Below are 18,232 nucleotides of genomic sequence, written 5' to 3'. Positions count from 1 at the left end.
GTAGGCTCCGGGAGTTGGTGATGAACAGGGAAGCCTGGTGTGCTGCAGTCCATGGGGTTGTGAAGAGTCGGACACAACTGAATGGCTGAACTGGCTGACTGATCCCCAGGAGTGGGATTATGGGATCATATGGTAATTATTTTTAGCTTTCTGAGGAACCCACCTATGTTTTCCATACTGTCTGTGCCAATTTATATTCTCACCAAAAGTGTAGGAGGGTTTTCTTTTCTCCACACCCTCTCCAGCATTTGTTATTTGACTTTTTCATGAGGGCAATTCTTACTGGTGTAAGGTAATAACTATTATAGTTTTGACTTGCGTTTCTCTATTAGTGATGTTGAGCATCCTCTTATGTGCCTAATGGCCATCTCTATATCTTCTTTGGCAAAATATCAAGTTTTCTATTTTTCAGTTCAGTTTTGTTGTTGTTATTGAGTTGTATGAGCTGTTTTTTAATCAGTGAAAGTTCATGTTTAGAAAGCCATAGTATGAATACAGAACTATAGAAAGTGGTGCATCCATGGAACCAACAAGTTTCAAGAAAGATGAGTCACAGGAGTTACCCATGCTAGCAAGGCTCTCTCCACTCTTTCTGTCGTATTTCCAGTAATCCTTCCTAAGGAAAGATCTCCACAGCCAGACGGAGAATGGTATCTTGCTCAGTCTATCAAGGGACATTTAGTAAGTGTCCCTTCTGCAGCATGACTTTAGAGATTATAAGATATTTATTTCCTTTCAGGAACAATTTATTTGAGGAGGTAACTTATCCAGATGCTAGTCAGGATCTGGGAGCAAAAGAGCGGCAATGAGAATGCAAAAGATGGTGTGAGGGTGAGAAAAGATGGTGGACTGGATGTGGACGCAGAGGAGGGATACTCAAAGATGAGGTTCCAGGTGGCATGAACTTTCAGGAGGAGGCAAAGCTTTTTTTTTTTTTTTTTAATGCTGGTGGGAAGGCTCTCAAGGGAAGAATATAAGGTGAAATGACAGCATGTCTACAATGAGAACATCCATCAGGAGAGGTTCACATTTACAAGCCATGCCACGCATGTCATAAAATGCTATATATATAAAATATATATATCTATGTATCTTGAACAGGGGAGGAAGACTAAGCTTACTTTCACTCATTGAACACACATTTTCAAGTGCCTCTTTTGTATCACTCTGCCACAGGAAACATGTGGCAATACATTCCTTCTTCTTTACTGAGTTCACAGTCCACACTCCAGGTCAGACACATAAGTGGAATTGGTGCATGATATTTTGATATAGGAACCGCTATGGGTTGTTCTCCCCCTTGGGCATTCTAATAGTTTCCTTGTTCACAGAAAGGCAGAGTTGATACAGCAAAGTAGGAGGAGTCCCAAAATAAATTCTTAAAAATTTTGAGTCAAGAGTTTGCAGCAGCCTCAGCCTTTTGAGTACCCAAACTCGAAGTTTTACAGCAAAAATCAGACTTGATCTTGTGAGAAGCAGTTTCACTGCCCTAGTAAGGAAGTATTCCGCTGGACCAAGGTAAAGCAGGAGGAGGAGACAGGCTCAGGGAGAGGAGAGCTGAGAAGGGTGCCTTGCTCTGTGTCTCAGGACTGGGTCTTAGGTGGGGATGCGACACAGATGGACCCTGCAGAGAGGGCAGAAGCTCTGAGACCAGAAGGACCTCACTTACTGTTTTATATATATATATTTTTTTACTTTACAATATTGCACTGGTTTTGCCATACAATGACATGAATCAGCCATGGGGGTACCTGAGATGAATCAACATAACCTGGGTGTTAAATATTTGATTTGCTGATTCACCTACTTAATGTCCATGTTTATCAGATAACTTTCTTATTCTTACATATCTCCTCATTTAGGTTCTTTTTTTTAGATTTATTTTTTAATGTAAATTTATTTTCAGTTCAGTTCAGTTGCTCAGTTGTGTCCAGCTGTTTGTGACCCCATGAATCGCAACACGCCAGGCCTCCCTGTCCATCACCAACTCCCGGAGTTCACTCAGACTCACGTCCATTGAGTCGGTGATGCCATCTAGCCATCTCATCCTCTGTCGTCCCCTTCTCCTCCTGCTCCCAATCCCTCCCAGCATCAGAGTCTTTTCCAATGAGTCAACTCTGCATGAGGTGGCCAAAGTACTGGAGTTTCAGCTTCAGAATCACTCCCTCCTAAGAAATCCCAGGGTTGATCTCCTTCAGAATGGACTGGTTGGATCTCCTTGCAGTCCAAGGGACTCTCAAGAGTCTTCTCCAACACCACAGTTCAAAAGCATCAATTCTTTGGTGCTCAGCTTTCTTCACAGTCCAACTCTCACATCCATACATGACCACTGGAAAAACCATAGCCTTGACTAATCAGACCTTTGTTGGCAAAGTAATGTCTCTGCTTTTGAATATGCTATTTAGGTTGGTCATAACTTTTCTTCCAAGGAGTAAGCGTCTTTTAATTTCATGGCTGCAGTCACCATCTGTAGTTGGAGGTTAATTACTTCACAATATTGTATTGGTTTTGCCATACATCAACATGAATCCACCACAGGTATACACGTGTTCCCCATCCTGAACCCCCCTCCCTCCTCCCTCCCTGTACCATCCCTCTGGGTCATCCCAGTGCACCAGCCCCAAGCATCCAGTATCATGCATCGAACCTGGATTGGCGATTCATTTCACATATGATATTATACGTTTCAATGCCATTCTCCCAAATCATCCCACCCTCTCCCTCTCCCTCAGAGCCCAAAAGCCTGTCCTATACATCTGTGTCTCTTTTGCTGTCTTGCATACAGGGTTATCATTACCATCTTTCTAAATTCCATATATATGCATTAGTATACTGTATTGGTGTTTTTCTTTCTGGCTTACGTCACTCTGTATAATAGGCTCCAGTTTCATCCACCTCATTAAAACTGATTCAAATGAATTCTTTTTAATGGCTGAGTAATACTCCATTGTGTATATGTACCACAGCTTTCTTATCCATTCATCTGCTGATGGACATCTAGGTTGCTTCCATGTCCTGGCTATTATAAACAGTGCTGCGATGAACACTGGGGTACACGTGTCTCTTTCAATTCTGGTTTCCTCGGTGTGTATGCCCAGTAGTGGGATTGCTGGGTCATATGGTAGTTCTATTTCCAGTTTTTTAAGGAATCTCCACACTGTTCTCCATAGTGGCTGTACTAGTTTGCATTCCCACCAACAGTGTAAGAGGGTTCCCTTTTCTCCACACCCTCTCCAGCATTTATTGCTTGCAGACTTTTGGATAGCAGCCATTCTGACTGGTGTGAAATGGTACCTCATTGTGGTTTTGATTTGCATTTCTCTGATAATGAGTGATGTTGAGCATCTTTTCATGTGTTTGTTAGCGATCTATGTCTTCTTTGGAGAAATGTCTGTTTAGGTCTTTGGCCCGCTTTTTGATTGGGTCATTTATTTTTCTGGAATTGAGCTGCAGGAGTTGCTTGTATATTTTTGAGATTAATTCTGTCAGTTGCTTCATTTGCTATTATTTTCTCCCATTCAGAAGGCTGTCTTTTCACCTTGCTTATAGTTTCCTTTGTTTTGCAGAAGCTTTTAATTTTAATTAGGTCCCATTTATTTTTGCTTTTATTTCCAATATTCTACGAGGTGGGTCAAAGAAGATCCTGCTGTGATTTATGTCAGAGAGTGTTTTGCCTATGTTCTCCTCTAGGAGTTTAATAGTTTCTGGTCTTAGGTTTAGATCTTTAATCCATTTTGAGTTTATTTTTGTGTATGGTGTTACAAAGTGTTCTAGTTTCATTCTTTTACGAGTGGTTGACCAGTTTTCCCAGCACCACTTGTTAAAGAGATTGTTTTTTCTCCATTGTATATTCTTGCCTCCTTTGTCAAAGATAATGTGTCCATAGGTGTATGGATTTATCTCTGGGCTTTCTATTTTGTTCCATTGATCTGTATTTCTGTCTTTGTGTCAGTACCATTACTGTCTTGATGACTGTGGCTTTGTAGTAGCCTGAAGTCAGGCAGATTGATTCCTCCAGTTCCATTCTTCTTTCTCAAGACTGCTTTGGCTATTTTGTATTTCCATAATTGTGAAATTATTTGTTCTAGCTCTGTGAAACATACCGTTGGTAGCTTGATAGGGATTGCATTGAATCTATAGATTGCTTTGGGTAGCATACTCATTTCCACTATATTGATTCTTCCAACCCATGAATATGGCATATTTCTCCATTTATTAGTGTCCTCTTTCTTTCACCAATGTTTTATAGTTTTCTATATATAGGTCTTTTGTTTCTCTAGGTAGATATATTCCTAAGTATTTTATTCTTTTCGTTGCAATGGTGAATGGAAGTTTCCTTAATTTCTCTATTTTCTCATTATTAGTGTATAGGAATGCAAGGGATTTCTGTGTGTTGATGTTATATCCTGCAACTTTACTATATTCATTGATTAGCTCTAGTAATTTTCTGGTGGAGTCTTTAGGGTTTTCTATGTAGAGGATCATGTCATCTGCAGACAGTGGGAGTTTTACTTCTTTTCCAATTTGGATTCTTTTTATTTCTTTGTCTGCTCTGATTGCTGTGGCCAAAACTTCCAAAACTATGTTGAATAATAGTGGTGAGAGTGGGCACCCTTATCTTGGTCCTGACTTTAGGGGAAATGCTTTTAATTTTTCACCATTGAGGATAATGTTTGCTGTGGGTTTGTCATATATAGCTTTTATTATGTTGAGGTATGTTCCTTCTATTCCTGCTTTCTGGAGGATTTTTATCATAAATGGATGTTGAATTTTGTCAAAAGGCTTTCTCTGCATCTCTTGAGATAATCATATGACTTTTATTTTTCAATTTGTTAATGTGGTGTATTACACTGATTTGTGGATATTGAAGAATCCTTGCGTCCCTGGGATAAAGCCCACTTGGTCAAGATGTATGATCTTTTTACTGTGTTGTTGGATTCTGATTGCTAGAATTTTGTTAAGGATTTTTGCATGTATGTTCATCAGTGATATTGGCCTGTAGTTTTCTTTTTTTGTGGCATTTTTGTCAGGTTTTGGTATTAGGGTGATGGTGGCCTCATAAAATGAGTTTGGAAGTTCACCTTCCTCTGCAATTTTCTGGAAGAGTTTGAGTAGGACAGGTGTTAGTTATTCTGTAAATTTTTGGTAGAATTCAGCTGTGAAGCCGTCTGGACCTGGGCTTTTGTTTGTTGGAAGATTTCTGATTACAGTTTCAATTTCCATGCTTGTGATGGGTCTGTTAAGATTTTCTATTTCTTCCTGGTTCAGTTTTATAAAGTTGTATTTTTCTAAAATGGACAACTTTCTTCCAAGTTGTCCATTTTATTGGCATATAATTGCTGATAGTAGTCTCTTATGATCCTTTGTATTTCTGTGTTGTCTGTTGTGATCTCTCCATTTTCATTTCTAATTTTATTGATTTAATTTTTCTCCCTTTGTTTCTTGATGAGTCTGGCTAATGATTTGTCAATTTTATTTATCCTCTCAAAGAACCAGCTTTTGGCTTTGTTGATTTTTGCTATGGTCTCTTTTGTTTCTTTTGCATTAATTCACTTTCTGTTTTCTTTTAGAGGGAGTGAGTCTGCAAACTGAATGCCCACCCTTCTCACTCTCCTGCCACCTACCCACACTCTTGGGTGTGGTGTGAAAGCAACAGAGAAAGACTACCTCAGTGGGTAAGTTGAATGAGTTTTCCAGAGTCACAAGGTAGACAGATGTGTTGGGGGCTGGCAGAGCTGTGGTGGTCAGGAGAGCAGGGTCAAGTCGAGGATCAAGGACCAGAGACCAGCTGGCTCTGCACACATCACAAGAGATGCTGGCAACAGATGCAGGTGATAGGCGGCTATGGGAATGATGGCATCTCCACCAGTGCCAGTGTGGACAGAGGTCAGCCAAGGCCCAGATGAGGCATTAGATGCTTAAGAGAAATGTCATGACCATGTTTTTATTTCAGCACCACTGTTCTGGGTGAATGTACAGAACGGCCTGGGCACTGGCTCCCGCTGGGGTTCCTGCTTCTGGAGGTTGAGTGTTTCTTTCTCTCTCCTCCATCACCTTCACTACTAACATCACACTGCTTCTCATCACCCCTAAACCTGCATTGTAGGACATGGGCATTTCTTTCTAAATTTTATAAAAGGACACTCAGCTTCATGTCCAGGAGTGTTTGTGAAGTCAAAGTTACTGTTTCATATCAAAATTAGTTTTGATTAAAATTTATCAAGCCCAAGTCCTGATAATCAGGCTCAAGTGGTGTGATATTTAGCACACAGAAATGTCTCTTTGCACAAATAGGTACATACATAACATTCCTTATTTAGTGCTACTGAGGGTGAACTTGAAAAGACACTGAGAAATGTGTACCCTTTTATTTATAGGAAGTTTACTTGAAAAGAACGATCTGCACTGCTCTGTGCAGCTCATCCCCTTACAGAGGTGGAGTGGGTGTGGCGGCCCCGGCAGCCAGTTCTGGGTGGCCGGGTGAGGCATTCCTGGAAGGTCTGCCTCCTGTTTCTTCAGCTTCTTGGTGGTTCTGGAAGCTGTTCCACACTTCATGATAAATCTGTTTCTGCTCATATAGCAGATTTTGTTTTCTATACACTGACCAAAACTGGTCAAATACTTTTTTTTTTTTTTTTAAATCAAATGGTACTGGTTAAGACCATGGAGCTCTGAAGGGTGACTGCATGGGTTTGACTTCCAGCTCTACCCCCTGCCTGCTCCTTGACCTTAAGACAAATTGTTTAAACTTTATGTGCCCAGCTTCCCATTTGTAAAATGATGATAATGATAAATGCCTATCTCATATGGTTCATATGAATGATAATACATGCAAAGTGCTTGTATCAGTTGCTGACATGATATGGATGCTCAGTGTTTGTTTTCATATATTAAATATATGTATTTTAGCAACAGAACCACCAAATTAAAAGCTAGAGACTGTTTCAGAAATTCTCAAAGACAGACATACTTAAACTAGTATAAACATAATTGCTCAATTTTTTGTTTTCATAATATTAAATACAGATCATTTAGCACTAGAACAACCAGTTACATTTTTATTGAAAATGCCTGAAAAATTTTCAAAGATGGACATATTTAAACTAGTATAAAGTCTTTTGGGCTAAAAGCAAAAGCAAAATAAAACTGTTATTACAAAATAACTTTGAACTTAGTAGTTTCACACTAAAGAAACCTTTTAAGGAAAGGACGTGAAATTCGAAGTCAGCAACTACATTCTTCTCAAATGTAAGTGGAGTAGCTTTGCTTTTCAGCTATGTTTCAAATTGGGCTCACTTGTAAGTTTTTTTGTGTGTGAAGGAAGAATTTCTCTGGTTAAAAGGAAAACTTAGCAGTGTAGCAGAAATATCGCTAGTCGTGGAATATGGAAATACTGAGAGGGTTGACAGCAACCTCTAACACTTTCTAGTTCTATATATTTAAGACTAACCAGTGAAGTCTGTTGTATTCTACTTAATATTCTCTTTAATCCCAGTGCAAAAAGATGCACTGTGCATTTCCTCTGAACTTGGCCATGTGATTTCTTAAAGCAGAGCCCTGCTCTGAAGTGAGAGTCACCTTTGTGGTAACATCTCTGCACTTTGATTTCTCTGCTGGTAAACCTGGGGATATAATATCTTCTTCTTGGGGTCAGGAGGTAGTCTGGGGAGTCCTATAAGAATGAAATGAGATGCTGCTCATGGGAATGACTGTACCAAGTTCAGTAGTTGGTATGTGCTTGGTAGTCATTAGCATCCCACCCTCTCCCCAAAAAGGCAGACACAGAAAGCTGCATTTATTCCCTCTCTTGGGACAAAGAGAGCAGGGACAGTGAATATGTGTTTTTCACTGGTTAGAGGATGGCAATGTAGCCCCAGGAAATGAAACCAGGGACTATGAGACATAGGCACAAGCTTGAATTCTCTCCCTTTGTTTTATGCTATGTTCTACAAGGGCAAAGGAGGCTACAGGAAACACTGTCATGCCCATCCTCCAGCATCAGCCGCCTTTCTCCTGAGCATCTCTCTCAGATTCCACAGCATCACTCCTATCCTCCCTGCTAGCGACACCCACCCACAGTCCCTCACACTCTAGGTGCTGAAACTCTCTTCCATTCCTTATGAGGGTGCCAGAATGCTTGATTAAAGTTGTACAACCCAGTAAAAGTGAGTCTTTCACAGTGGGAAGAGCTAACATTTATTCAATCAACAAACGCTGAGTGCTTGCCAGGGGCAGACACTGCTGGTCATTGGGACACAGAGAACATGTCATCGGTCAACATGAAACTGCATGGCATCAGACTGCTCTTGTTATTCCCAGACATCACATAGTCAGTGACAATACACACAATGTTTCATTCAATGCCAATTAAAAAGGTAAGCACAGTTGATGACATACTGAGGGGGAAAAAAAAAAAAAAGCCAAACCCAGAATCTGAGAGTGGTTGCTGGCAGAGGATATGAAAACAAGGTCCAAGGTGTTGCTAGACAGCCTCAGTGGTGAGGCACTCAGCCATCTGGGACAACTCTCAGCAGTCCATGTTATGGCTGGACAGTTTTACTGAAATATCACTTCCAGCTCCAAGACTTCAGCTTCTCTTCCTAAATAATGAGTCAAACAAATAAATGATAAAATACTGACCCTGAATGCACATCTTTCAAGGTATGGCTAGGGAAAGCCCTAACTTCTTTGTCAACTGCAAAGAGAAACATCTAGTAGACAGAAGATGATGCAGAAGCTCTTCTTAAGCATAATCTAAACATGTACAAATCTCTTAACAGCACTGGTGTCAACAAAAGCTTCTGTTGCTGCAAAAGCAGTCCTCAAAGAGCGGCGAGGAAGAGGCTGACAAACAGAACCGAGCTATTTTTTCATCTCCAAAATGGCACTTCCTGGTCCCCGGTGCTTCGCACTGCAGATGTTACAGAACTGCGCAGGAGAGGTCTAAAAAATGCAAGTAAAAATGCAGACTTTTAAAAAGATCATCTCCTTCTACTATCATATCCAGATGGGATGCACTGATGGAGGATGGGGAGGAGGCCATGTGATTTCACTCCTTTCCCTGGAGGGTACAGCTGGTTCACATGGGATTCTGTCTAGACCAGCTGTTGTTCTGGGACTCAAAGGATGTCCCACAGAAAGACGAGCCTAATGTTACCCAGGGGCACCCTGGGGAACCCGCCTTGACACTGAAAAAACAGCAGTGTTGTGATACAGAAATCAGGGTGAGAAAGTCAGACACAGTAAAATATGGTTCTCCCCATAGTTCTCATCTCTGGAGCCCAACAGTCATCGATTTTATCTGAACAAATTTACATACATGAGTATGCTTTTATCGTGTACTAAGCAGTTTTACATTTGAGAAACAGGCTCATCACTTTTTCTGATGTGACAAACTAACTGTGAGACACAGATGAAGGTTATAACTTTGAGCCAGAGGATGTCCTAAGAGGATGGTTATCATTTTAAGCACATCCCTCTGGCTGCACCAACTGCTTTCAAGTTGGTGGTGGCCAAGCCACCCACTCACCATGCTGGGCACGGGCAGGCACTCCTTGTGGAACATATGCCGGCAGTGGAAGACCACCATGCTGAAGGGCTTTGCTGCATCTAGGGGGAGAGGGCAGGGAAGAAAGAAGAGCTCAGGGAAACAGCAGTTTCATTTTCTAGCCAGAAGCTGCCCTGGGAGGATTGCTAATTTATAACTGCATCCCAGCCAGGTGGCATGGTTGAACACAGGGCAGGCATGAGTCCTGTTGCTCTGGGGTCCCCAGTTAGTTGCCTGGCTTCCCAATCAGTTACTGCAGCTACACACTGGGGATGATTTCATGGCAAGGCAACAGCATTTGTTGTAAAAAAAAAATAAATAAATAAATAAATCAGCATGTGTATGTGACTGTACAAGGTTCTCCCTCCCTCAGCCCTGTGTACACAATCGTGACACAACACATACTGAAGTGGATTCTGTGGTTTGTACGGATGCTTTCTGCCTGAAAGCATCTGTGTTTGCCGAGACCCTTCACTGACTTCAGGGCAGAACTGGGCTAACATCCTTGGTGTGACCTTGCCCTGTGCTGAAGTCTGCTTGGGCACTGCACCTCATCTGCTCCTGCTTGGTGTAGCCAGCTGAGTTCCGGTAAGATTTAACCTTTAACAGATTAAATTAGAAACCTGACTATACTGTGCAGGTGCATGTGGTTTCCTTCCGTTAAAACATTGACTAAAACACTACAAAAGCTCCTTGCTTTTCCTACGCCCACTGCAGTTTTTTTTTCTATTTTTTATTATAGTGGATTTACAGTGTTGTATTCATTTCTGCTCTACAGCAAACAAGAAGATCGTACTGTGTAGCACAGGGAACTACAGTCAATATCCTAGGGTAATCCATAATGGAAAAGAACATGAATGGATATGTGTATGCATGCATGCTAAGTTGCTTCAGTGGTGTCTGACTCTGTGCAATACTATGGACTCTAGCCCGCCAGGCTCCTCTGTCCATGAGATTCTCCAGGCAAGAATACTGGAGTGGACTGCCATGCCCTCATCCAGGGCATTTTCCCAACCCCAGGATCGAACCCACATCTCATTATGTTTCCTGCATCAGCAAGTGGATTCTTTACCACTAGCCCCACCTGGGAAGCCCTGGATATGTGTATAACCCACTGCAATTTTTAACATAAGCAGTTAAAATCCAAACCTCTACAGAAGACCCCAAGTGAAATGACTTCCTGTGCTCCTGCCCTATTAAATAATCCCTCAAAGCAAAGTAAATGCTACACAAACTAGGCCTAGTAGTGCTTCTCCATGTTGAATTTACACATATGAAGCATTTTCTTAGCATCTCAAAAACTGCTTTAATTTCTACTTCAAAATATGGAAATCTCTCTTTTCACATCCTGTGTGTTATTTGCTCAGTCATGTCCAACTCTTTGGAACTCCATGTTTTGTAGCTCGTCAGGCTCCTCTGTCCTTGGAATCCTCCAGGCAAGAATACTGGAGTGGGTAGCCATTTCCTTCTCCACGGGATCTTCCTGACCCAGGAATCAAACTTGGGTTTCTTGCATTGCAGGCAGATTGCAGATTCCTTACTATCTGAGCCACTAGGGAAGCCTAACACATCCTAAATGAGCCGAATGTAAAATGTTTTTTTTTTTTTTTTTTTTTTTTTTAATATTTATTTGGCTGTGCCAGGTCTTAGCTGTGGCATATCAGGGATTGAACCTGGGCCCCTGCATTGGGAGCACACAGTCTTAGCCAATGGACCACCAGGGAAGTCCCTAAAATGCTTTGATTGTAGTTGGTGATATATATATATTTACATACAAATAAACGTGCACATCTTTTAAGGAACCACAGTTTCCAATTAAAAGGTGAGTATCCATTTCCATTGAAATACGTATGAGATAACTCAGGTGCCTAGAGCCACAAAGCAATGAAAAGTTTAAAGAAAAGTGAAAGCTACCTATAATTTTTTTTCCCCAAGTATACATACAGTTCTTCTACCTTGGAATCTAAACAAGTAGATGGAAAGTTTTCATTTTGTTTTGTTTTATACTAAGGCAGCGGTTCTTAAAGACTGTCCCCTGAACCAGTAGCATCCACATCACATGGGAACTTGTTAGAAATACAGATTTTTTGGGTCCCACCCTGAACTATTGAATCACCCCCTACAGGGGTTGGGACCAGCAGTCTCAGTTTTAACAAGCCTACCCACAGATGCAGACTCACTCTAAAACTTGGGAACCTTACCCCTAAGAAATTGGCAGCCCCAGCATGCAACTGAGTAGGGATATGGCTGAAATTCTTCTCTAAGCTGAATTATCCCAAAAGTTTGATAAAGTGTAATTCGCTAACTTCAAAATTTTAACTCTGCTTGTCATTAACACATAACTGGGAATTTTTTTCCTCCACCCAGCCATCTTACCTGATGGAAGAATAGGGGAAAGGCAGGACTCACAGATGTTCTCCTCTGCAAGGAAACGCACACAGTAAGTCCCGTACATATGAACCTTCAGGTTTTGAACTTGCCGAGATGCAAACGTGCCCCTGGATGCCAGCTATTGTACCACACTACTGTACTTTTCAAGGTAAAGTACTGTAGATTTAAAATGTCTACTTTTGGGTTTGGTGGTTATGTATGATTTGTGTGAAAAAGCATCATAAACCTATTACAGTACAGTACTACATAGCCAATTATGTTAGTTGATACCTCAGCTAACTTTGTCAGATTTACGAACGTGCTCTTGGAACATATGTAGGGGACTTACTCTACACTTGGGATTATACAATGTTTCTCTTTGTCCTGTCTGAAAGCGAGGCATGCAGTTCCAATATGATTCTTTCCATTTTACTCACCATCAACCAGAATGCCTTTCATTTGAGTTCGGTGCATCTTCTTTAGTAAGGACAGTGAGTCGGCTACGAGAATCTTCTTACAGCCTTCACGAAGCAGAATCTAATGCACACAATGTAAAAGGAAAGCCACCTTAAAAAGATTCAAATATGGGGGAGAATCCTCTTACTATTCTCGGGTGGGGTCAGGGAGAGGTGGTTCCTTTCCCTTTTAAACCAGTTCCTCTGGCCACATTGTGAGCTTCCATTCTGGGTTTGGGGGGTAGGTATTGTTTTGGAAATTGGGAGAAGCTGTGTGAGGTATGCTTAAGCCAGATGTTGTTTTTCACTAGAACTCGCTGCTTTTCAAAGAGGAAAACACTGAAGGCCTTCTGGGAGGCTCTGGTGCAGCATCCACATCATCTTCTTCTGGCCCAATGGGTCTGAGCACACATGGTTCCGTGGGGCTCCATGGAAATTCACACGATGGAGACATGGCTGTCTCCCTGCTGCCCAGCTCTGGGTCACAACACAGCTGCATCCTGTCCTTCTTTACATCAAAGTCACTCTCGACTCTGAAGCCTCTGTGGCTGTTCTGCTTTCACAGTTTCAATGCGTGCCATCAGGGAAGGAAACTGGAAGCGGCCAACTGTGGTCCTCCATCCCAGATCAGCTGTAATACCACGTCTTCCTCTAAATCCCAAGGAGCACCAGTGTTGGGTGCATGCAGCCCGAGGGCTTCCCCCTCATTATATGAGGGCAAAGGGCCATGGAAACGGAAGTGATGCCCAAAGTTCTGCACCCACCATTTCGAGAGTTGATGAACAGGAAACTGCATGATTTTACTGTTTCTACGTTGAGAAACTGCCTATGAAGTTTCATTCTTCAAAATGCTGCTTGAAATGGAATTTTTCAGATTCATTTAAAACAAACTTTAACAGATATCATGAAAGCATACAGAAAGATGAGAAAAATAGAGTAGAAAAGATCTAAAAAATACTGATGTTGGTAAACTTTTTTAAAAAACTTACTACCAAACATACCTAGCTGCTCTAATACTAAAATAAAAGCTTAACACAAATAGTGTCAATCAAAAGCAAAATGTTTCTGAAAGTCAGTTGTAGTTTCTGTAATTGTTACAAGCATACTTTGTTCTACTGTAAGATTAATTAAGAATGTATTTATGAGATAGCTGTTGAAAACTAACACAAAACTCTAGATTCTCCCTATTTTTCCTTATTTCTCTGCAATTCATCATTATTGATAATGATCCCAACAAGTGCTAGGCTTACCTTTTATACAGTAGTAAGAAGAGGGTACATCAGCGAAGTTATTATGGTTCATTAGAAAGAGCTGCCATGGGAAAAAAATGTCATACAAGGCTGACAAGTTTCTGAAATTTCTATTTTAAAAGACTCTTTGAATGTTGAACTTTTTGCTGACACTGTCTTGTTTTGCTGACACTGTCTTGTAATGCTTTTCGTCAGCATGGCACATGAGATAGTCACCTGGCTTCATAAACCCCTGATATGATACCAGAGCCAGACTGGGAAACCACTTTACCTACTTTCTAATCTATCATTTAAATCACAATGCAATGGGATTTGAATTCTATTTGAAAAAAGCTTTGCCTTTTGTCAGGTTTATTATCAAAGATGAATTGCAGAGAAATAAGACAGAAAGACTCTTTAAGTTCTCATGTTTGAGTTGAAAAAATGATTCAAAGTATGCATGTAACTAAGTGATTGCTGCTGCTGCTGCTGCTAAGTCGCTTCAGTCATGTCCAACTCTGTGTGACCCCGCTATAATTGGTTGTCATAAGCACCTATGTGATGAGGCCAAACAGAAATAATTTTAAAGGAAAAAATAGATTTTATCTTAAATGTTTATATAACTTTAATTTTCAAGAATATTAAAAACTATCTCTTAGAAGAAATTACGAGCTTATATACTGTGAGTTGAAACCCATGTGAGACCAAGAAAAGGTAAGAAAGCAGCCACTGTTTCCTCTTAATTTGTCTCTGGATTTCAAAGTAGAGACCTGTGGGGAAATGACAAAGTCACAGGGGACTGTGTGTACATTGTGCTCAGGTGTGTTTGACTCTGTGACCCCATGGTCTGTGGCCCACCAGGCTCCTCTGTCCATGGAATTTTCCAGGCAAGAATACTGGAGTGGGTTGCCATTTCCTCCTCCAAGGGATCTTCCTGACCCAGAATCAAGCCTGTCTCTCCTGTATTGGCAGGCGGATTCTTTACCAACTGAGACACCTGGGAGGCCTCTACAGGAGATTACAGAAAAAGTAAATATGGGGAAAGAACTTGGATAAACAGATGTCTGGAGTCATTTATTTATTTAACTGTGTGTGTACATGTGTGAAATTTAACTAAATGGAAGTGTTAAAGCTTTTTGCTTCTCTTAGGAATATTCATTCAGCTCAAGAGCTACTCGAGCAAAGGGCTGCATTCTGCTCACTTCCTGGTCCATGAGATAATACGTGGAGGCTCTGTGAGTACCTATCCAGTGTGGGATCTAACACAGTAGGCACTTAAATATTTAAATCAATATGTCTATAAGCAATCAAACATATAGCATTAAAAAACATATACTGATTACTTCTTGGCATTTTGGCTAAGATCAAGTGTAAAAAAGTTATATGGAAAAAATCTAAGCTACTTTATTACAGACTCCAAAATAAGTATTACGGATGGTTTCCACAGAAATGTTACATTAATGCTATGCAGCTGCATTTGCTAAAGAAAGACATGTTTATGAAAGGACCCTTTTGAGAATTTGATAGAAATTCTTTAGAGCCCATCTAATCTCGGGGCTCTTAAATAATGCAGAACCCAGTGCCATGCTGAGTGTTTAAGAAACACCAGGGTGGTCTACGGATTTGCTCCCTGTTCTTCTCCCACAGATCTGGGGTGGTACCAGAAACTAAGTGATTTTCTTTAAAAAAGTCAGAATATTCTGGTGTACAGCCAGGCTTAACAAGTAATTGATTTAACGTAATGGGAAAATTGACATCCAGAAAGTTTACAGGCCCCTCCCAAAGGTCAACAGAATTAATGGCAAAGCTGGGACTAAAGTCTGAGTCTGCGAACATCATGCCCACAGCTCTTTAAAGACAACGGGCTACCTGTTCATCTTCTCGGCCAATCCTATATATTCCTGTTGCAACCTGCCCATGTAATGACTGCATCTCCAGGGACCAAAGGGACAACCAGTGAGAAGTACAGAAGGTTTAGTCAGAAGGTCTGGGTTCAAATCCAGTTCATCACCTTCCCAGACTGGTAAGTCAAAACTTTCTGAAATGCAGGTCTTCTTATATATAAAATAGAGATGAGAGTTCCTTAAGGACCATTGTAAAGATAAATACTCTCAAGTGTTTAAAAGCAAAGGTACTAGGATGCTTAAGAATTCTAAATAAGCTCTTTAAAAAAAAGGGCAAGAAAAGTGGATATAAATACTAAATATTGGGTTGGCCAAAAAAGTTTAGATTTTTCCATAACATCTTAAAGAACTGAACAAACTTTTTGGCCAACCCACTAAATATAAGAAATAAAATTTTTACAAATATAAAACACAGCATAAAAATTTAGAAATTGCAGTTTCTTGTAAAAATGGAAATATCATTATATATTGTTTTGTAAGTAACTTATATCAAAACAAATGCTATTTGTCTTGAAATCAGACCTAGAAACACTTTACGTTTACAAAGTATGATAAAGGCTACTTTTATCTTACCTCATGAACCTCATTGAACCGTCATGCTAACAATATAACAAGGTATACAAATGTGTAAAAAAAAATATTAAACATTGATAATGTGGTTAATTATTTCCTTAACATTAATGATGTCAGACAGTTGAAGCTTAGCTTTCAGCTTCTAATTCCATTTAGACGGAATTAGATGTGATACTGAGAAAAGTTGTTGCATCTTAGAAAACATGAAATTTTAAAACCAGAAGTGATGTTCAGTTTTTTCCCCCCAACTTTCTAACTTTCCTCTTTCCAAACAGCAATTCGCTTGAGGAGTCCTCCCCCAAAGCACTTTCTGTACCAAGTAAGTTGTAAAATTCTGTCCACTGAATTATAAATCTGACCCTTAGATTACCAATGCAAATCAGCAAAAAAGGTGCTGAGAAGCTCTGTGATAACCTGTGTCTAACACTTGACCACAGTTTCCTACATTTTACTGAATGGTTCTTAATGTCTCCCAAGGTCATTCCCCCCAACTCCCTGCCCCCAGGCATAACAGGGTCCAGATTCTTGCTGATTCATGGACCTGCAAAATTTCCCCTAAATTTTTTGGATGTCATTGTCAGAGTTGAAATTTTTTAGCCTGTTAAAACACATAAAAATCAACCATAGTTTTATGAAACAACAACAAAGACTAGACAGAATTTTAAAAGTATGTGAAACCTTTCTAGAAAATTCAGACTGCTCTATAAATAGATTCAAGTTATTTTTATAGTGATCCCCAGTAGGTTGTCAGGGAAAGAAAATAAACAGTCATTAATGAAAAGAAGTATCCTTTTTCATAGAAAATAATTCAAAACTTTTCATATATAAGCAGGAAGTACCTCCTGGAACTCTGAACAACCTGCCCCAGTAGAGCATTTTCTCTCTGCGTCCTCCAAGGAGATGTCTGAGGTCCAGAGAAGACTAGAGATGCAGCCATTCCCACAGACCCCACCCTTTTCTCCATGAGTTCCTCCCATTCTGTCCCAGAAGCCCCTCTCCATGGTTGGGGTATTACAGGCTACCTTGGACCCCCAGGCAAAATAACTCCCAGCCTCTTTAATACACCAGGGGCTGCACACTTACACATCTTAAGGAAAAGCTCTCACTTAAAAATGTAATGAAAAAGATAAAATATTGACTTAGCAGCTGATTAGTGGCTAATTTTTTAGACAGAATTCACTTTGCACCTAATAATTTTATCTTTATTCCTGGCTGATTCAGAACTATGCAAATATAGTCATAAAACATTAATGAGCAGTGAGACCTAGCAGTGACCCTGAGCTTGGTTCTCTGCAAAGAGCCTAGGAAGAGGGATCTATTAGGTGTTTTTGGAGGTACTGTAGAGGCTGAGAAAAAAGTAATGCATAATTTTCAACTGAGAGGCTAGGCTTCATGCAGGAGAGCTGGAGGACAGAAGGGGTAATTATTTGGTCACCTTTCTTGGGGTAGAGGTGTAGAGACACTTAAACGACCTCTTGACAAGTTGGAATTTGCAATTTCCAGGCAGACTGGGGGTGTTGAGAGACGAGGAGCTACAGATCATTGTCAAGCTCACTCACGTCCAGGTCTTTACAGGGTCTGACACTGGAACTGCTCTCCCTAATGCCAAATTCATGCTTCAGGATAAAGTGACTCATTTCCGGTCTGGACGGTTCTTCTGCATCCCTTGAGAGCTGCACAAAGCACAAACCCCTCCCTGTCACCTCTCCTCAGCTAGTAACCCCTTCCTACATTTCCCTTTCCTTCCTGGCCTTTCTCCTTCCTCCAGCAACCTTTCTCTGGGTCACCCACAAGCCTCCAAATTCCACTGAAAACAAATGCTTATTTCTCTGGAAGGTTTCTGCAGAAGAGTTTGTTTTCCTACTTGCCTAAACCAAGTACTTGTTTCTCTCAACCTCCTACAAGCCTTCTAAGCCAAGCCTTCCGGTTCTGTCACATCCGCCCTCAGGAAAACCTATTCTCCTTAAAGCTGAGTTGTCCAGTAAGGCCAGTCAGCTTATTGGATGTTAACTCCCAGTGTGAGGAGAAAGCTGGACCCTGGCTCACAGCTCAGGGCCCACCAGACAACTCCTGCCCTCACAGTTTCTTGACTAATTCCATTCCCATGACCTCTCCCATCACTGTACTTTCTGAACGCAGTCATAAAGACTCCTT

General features: G+C 40.7%; 1 protein-coding gene and 1 long non-coding RNA gene across 4 annotated transcripts in view; one reads left to right on the top strand and one right to left on the bottom strand.

Annotated features, from left to right (window-relative positions):
* Nucleotides 1-8,172: 8,172 nt before the first annotated feature.
* Nucleotides 8,173-18,232, bottom strand: part of VPS41 (VPS41 subunit of HOPS complex) — a 207,725-nt gene continuing 197,665 nt past the window's right edge. For all 3 annotated transcript variants that reach the window (XM_069588258.1, XM_069588257.1, XM_069588260.1), the window contains 4 exons: nt 12,355-12,454; nt 11,924-11,968; nt 9,530-9,609; nt 8,173-8,943 (listed from right to left, as the gene is read on the bottom strand). In XM_069588258.1, coding sequence (XP_069444359.1) covers nt 8,863-8,943; nt 9,530-9,609; nt 11,924-11,968; nt 12,355-12,454 — 306 coding nt within the window. In that variant the 3' untranslated portion in view covers nt 8,173-8,862. The remainder of the gene's footprint in view (nt 8,944-9,529; nt 9,610-11,923; nt 11,969-12,354; nt 12,455-18,232) is intronic.
* LOC138439447 (uncharacterized) lies at nt 11,915-15,624 on the top strand. The gene is made up of 3 exons (XR_011256733.1): nt 11,915-12,086; nt 14,751-14,836; nt 15,449-15,624. It is a non-coding gene; the product is annotated as an uncharacterized lncRNA (long non-coding RNA).

The sequence above is a fragment of the Ovis canadensis genome, chromosome 4 (genome assembly GCF_042477335.2).
Source record: "Ovis canadensis isolate MfBH-ARS-UI-01 breed Bighorn chromosome 4, ARS-UI_OviCan_v2, whole genome shotgun sequence".
Taxonomy (NCBI): Eukaryota; Metazoa; Chordata; class Mammalia; order Artiodactyla; family Bovidae; genus Ovis; species Ovis canadensis.
This window is presented reverse-complemented; position numbering and strand designations above follow the sequence as displayed.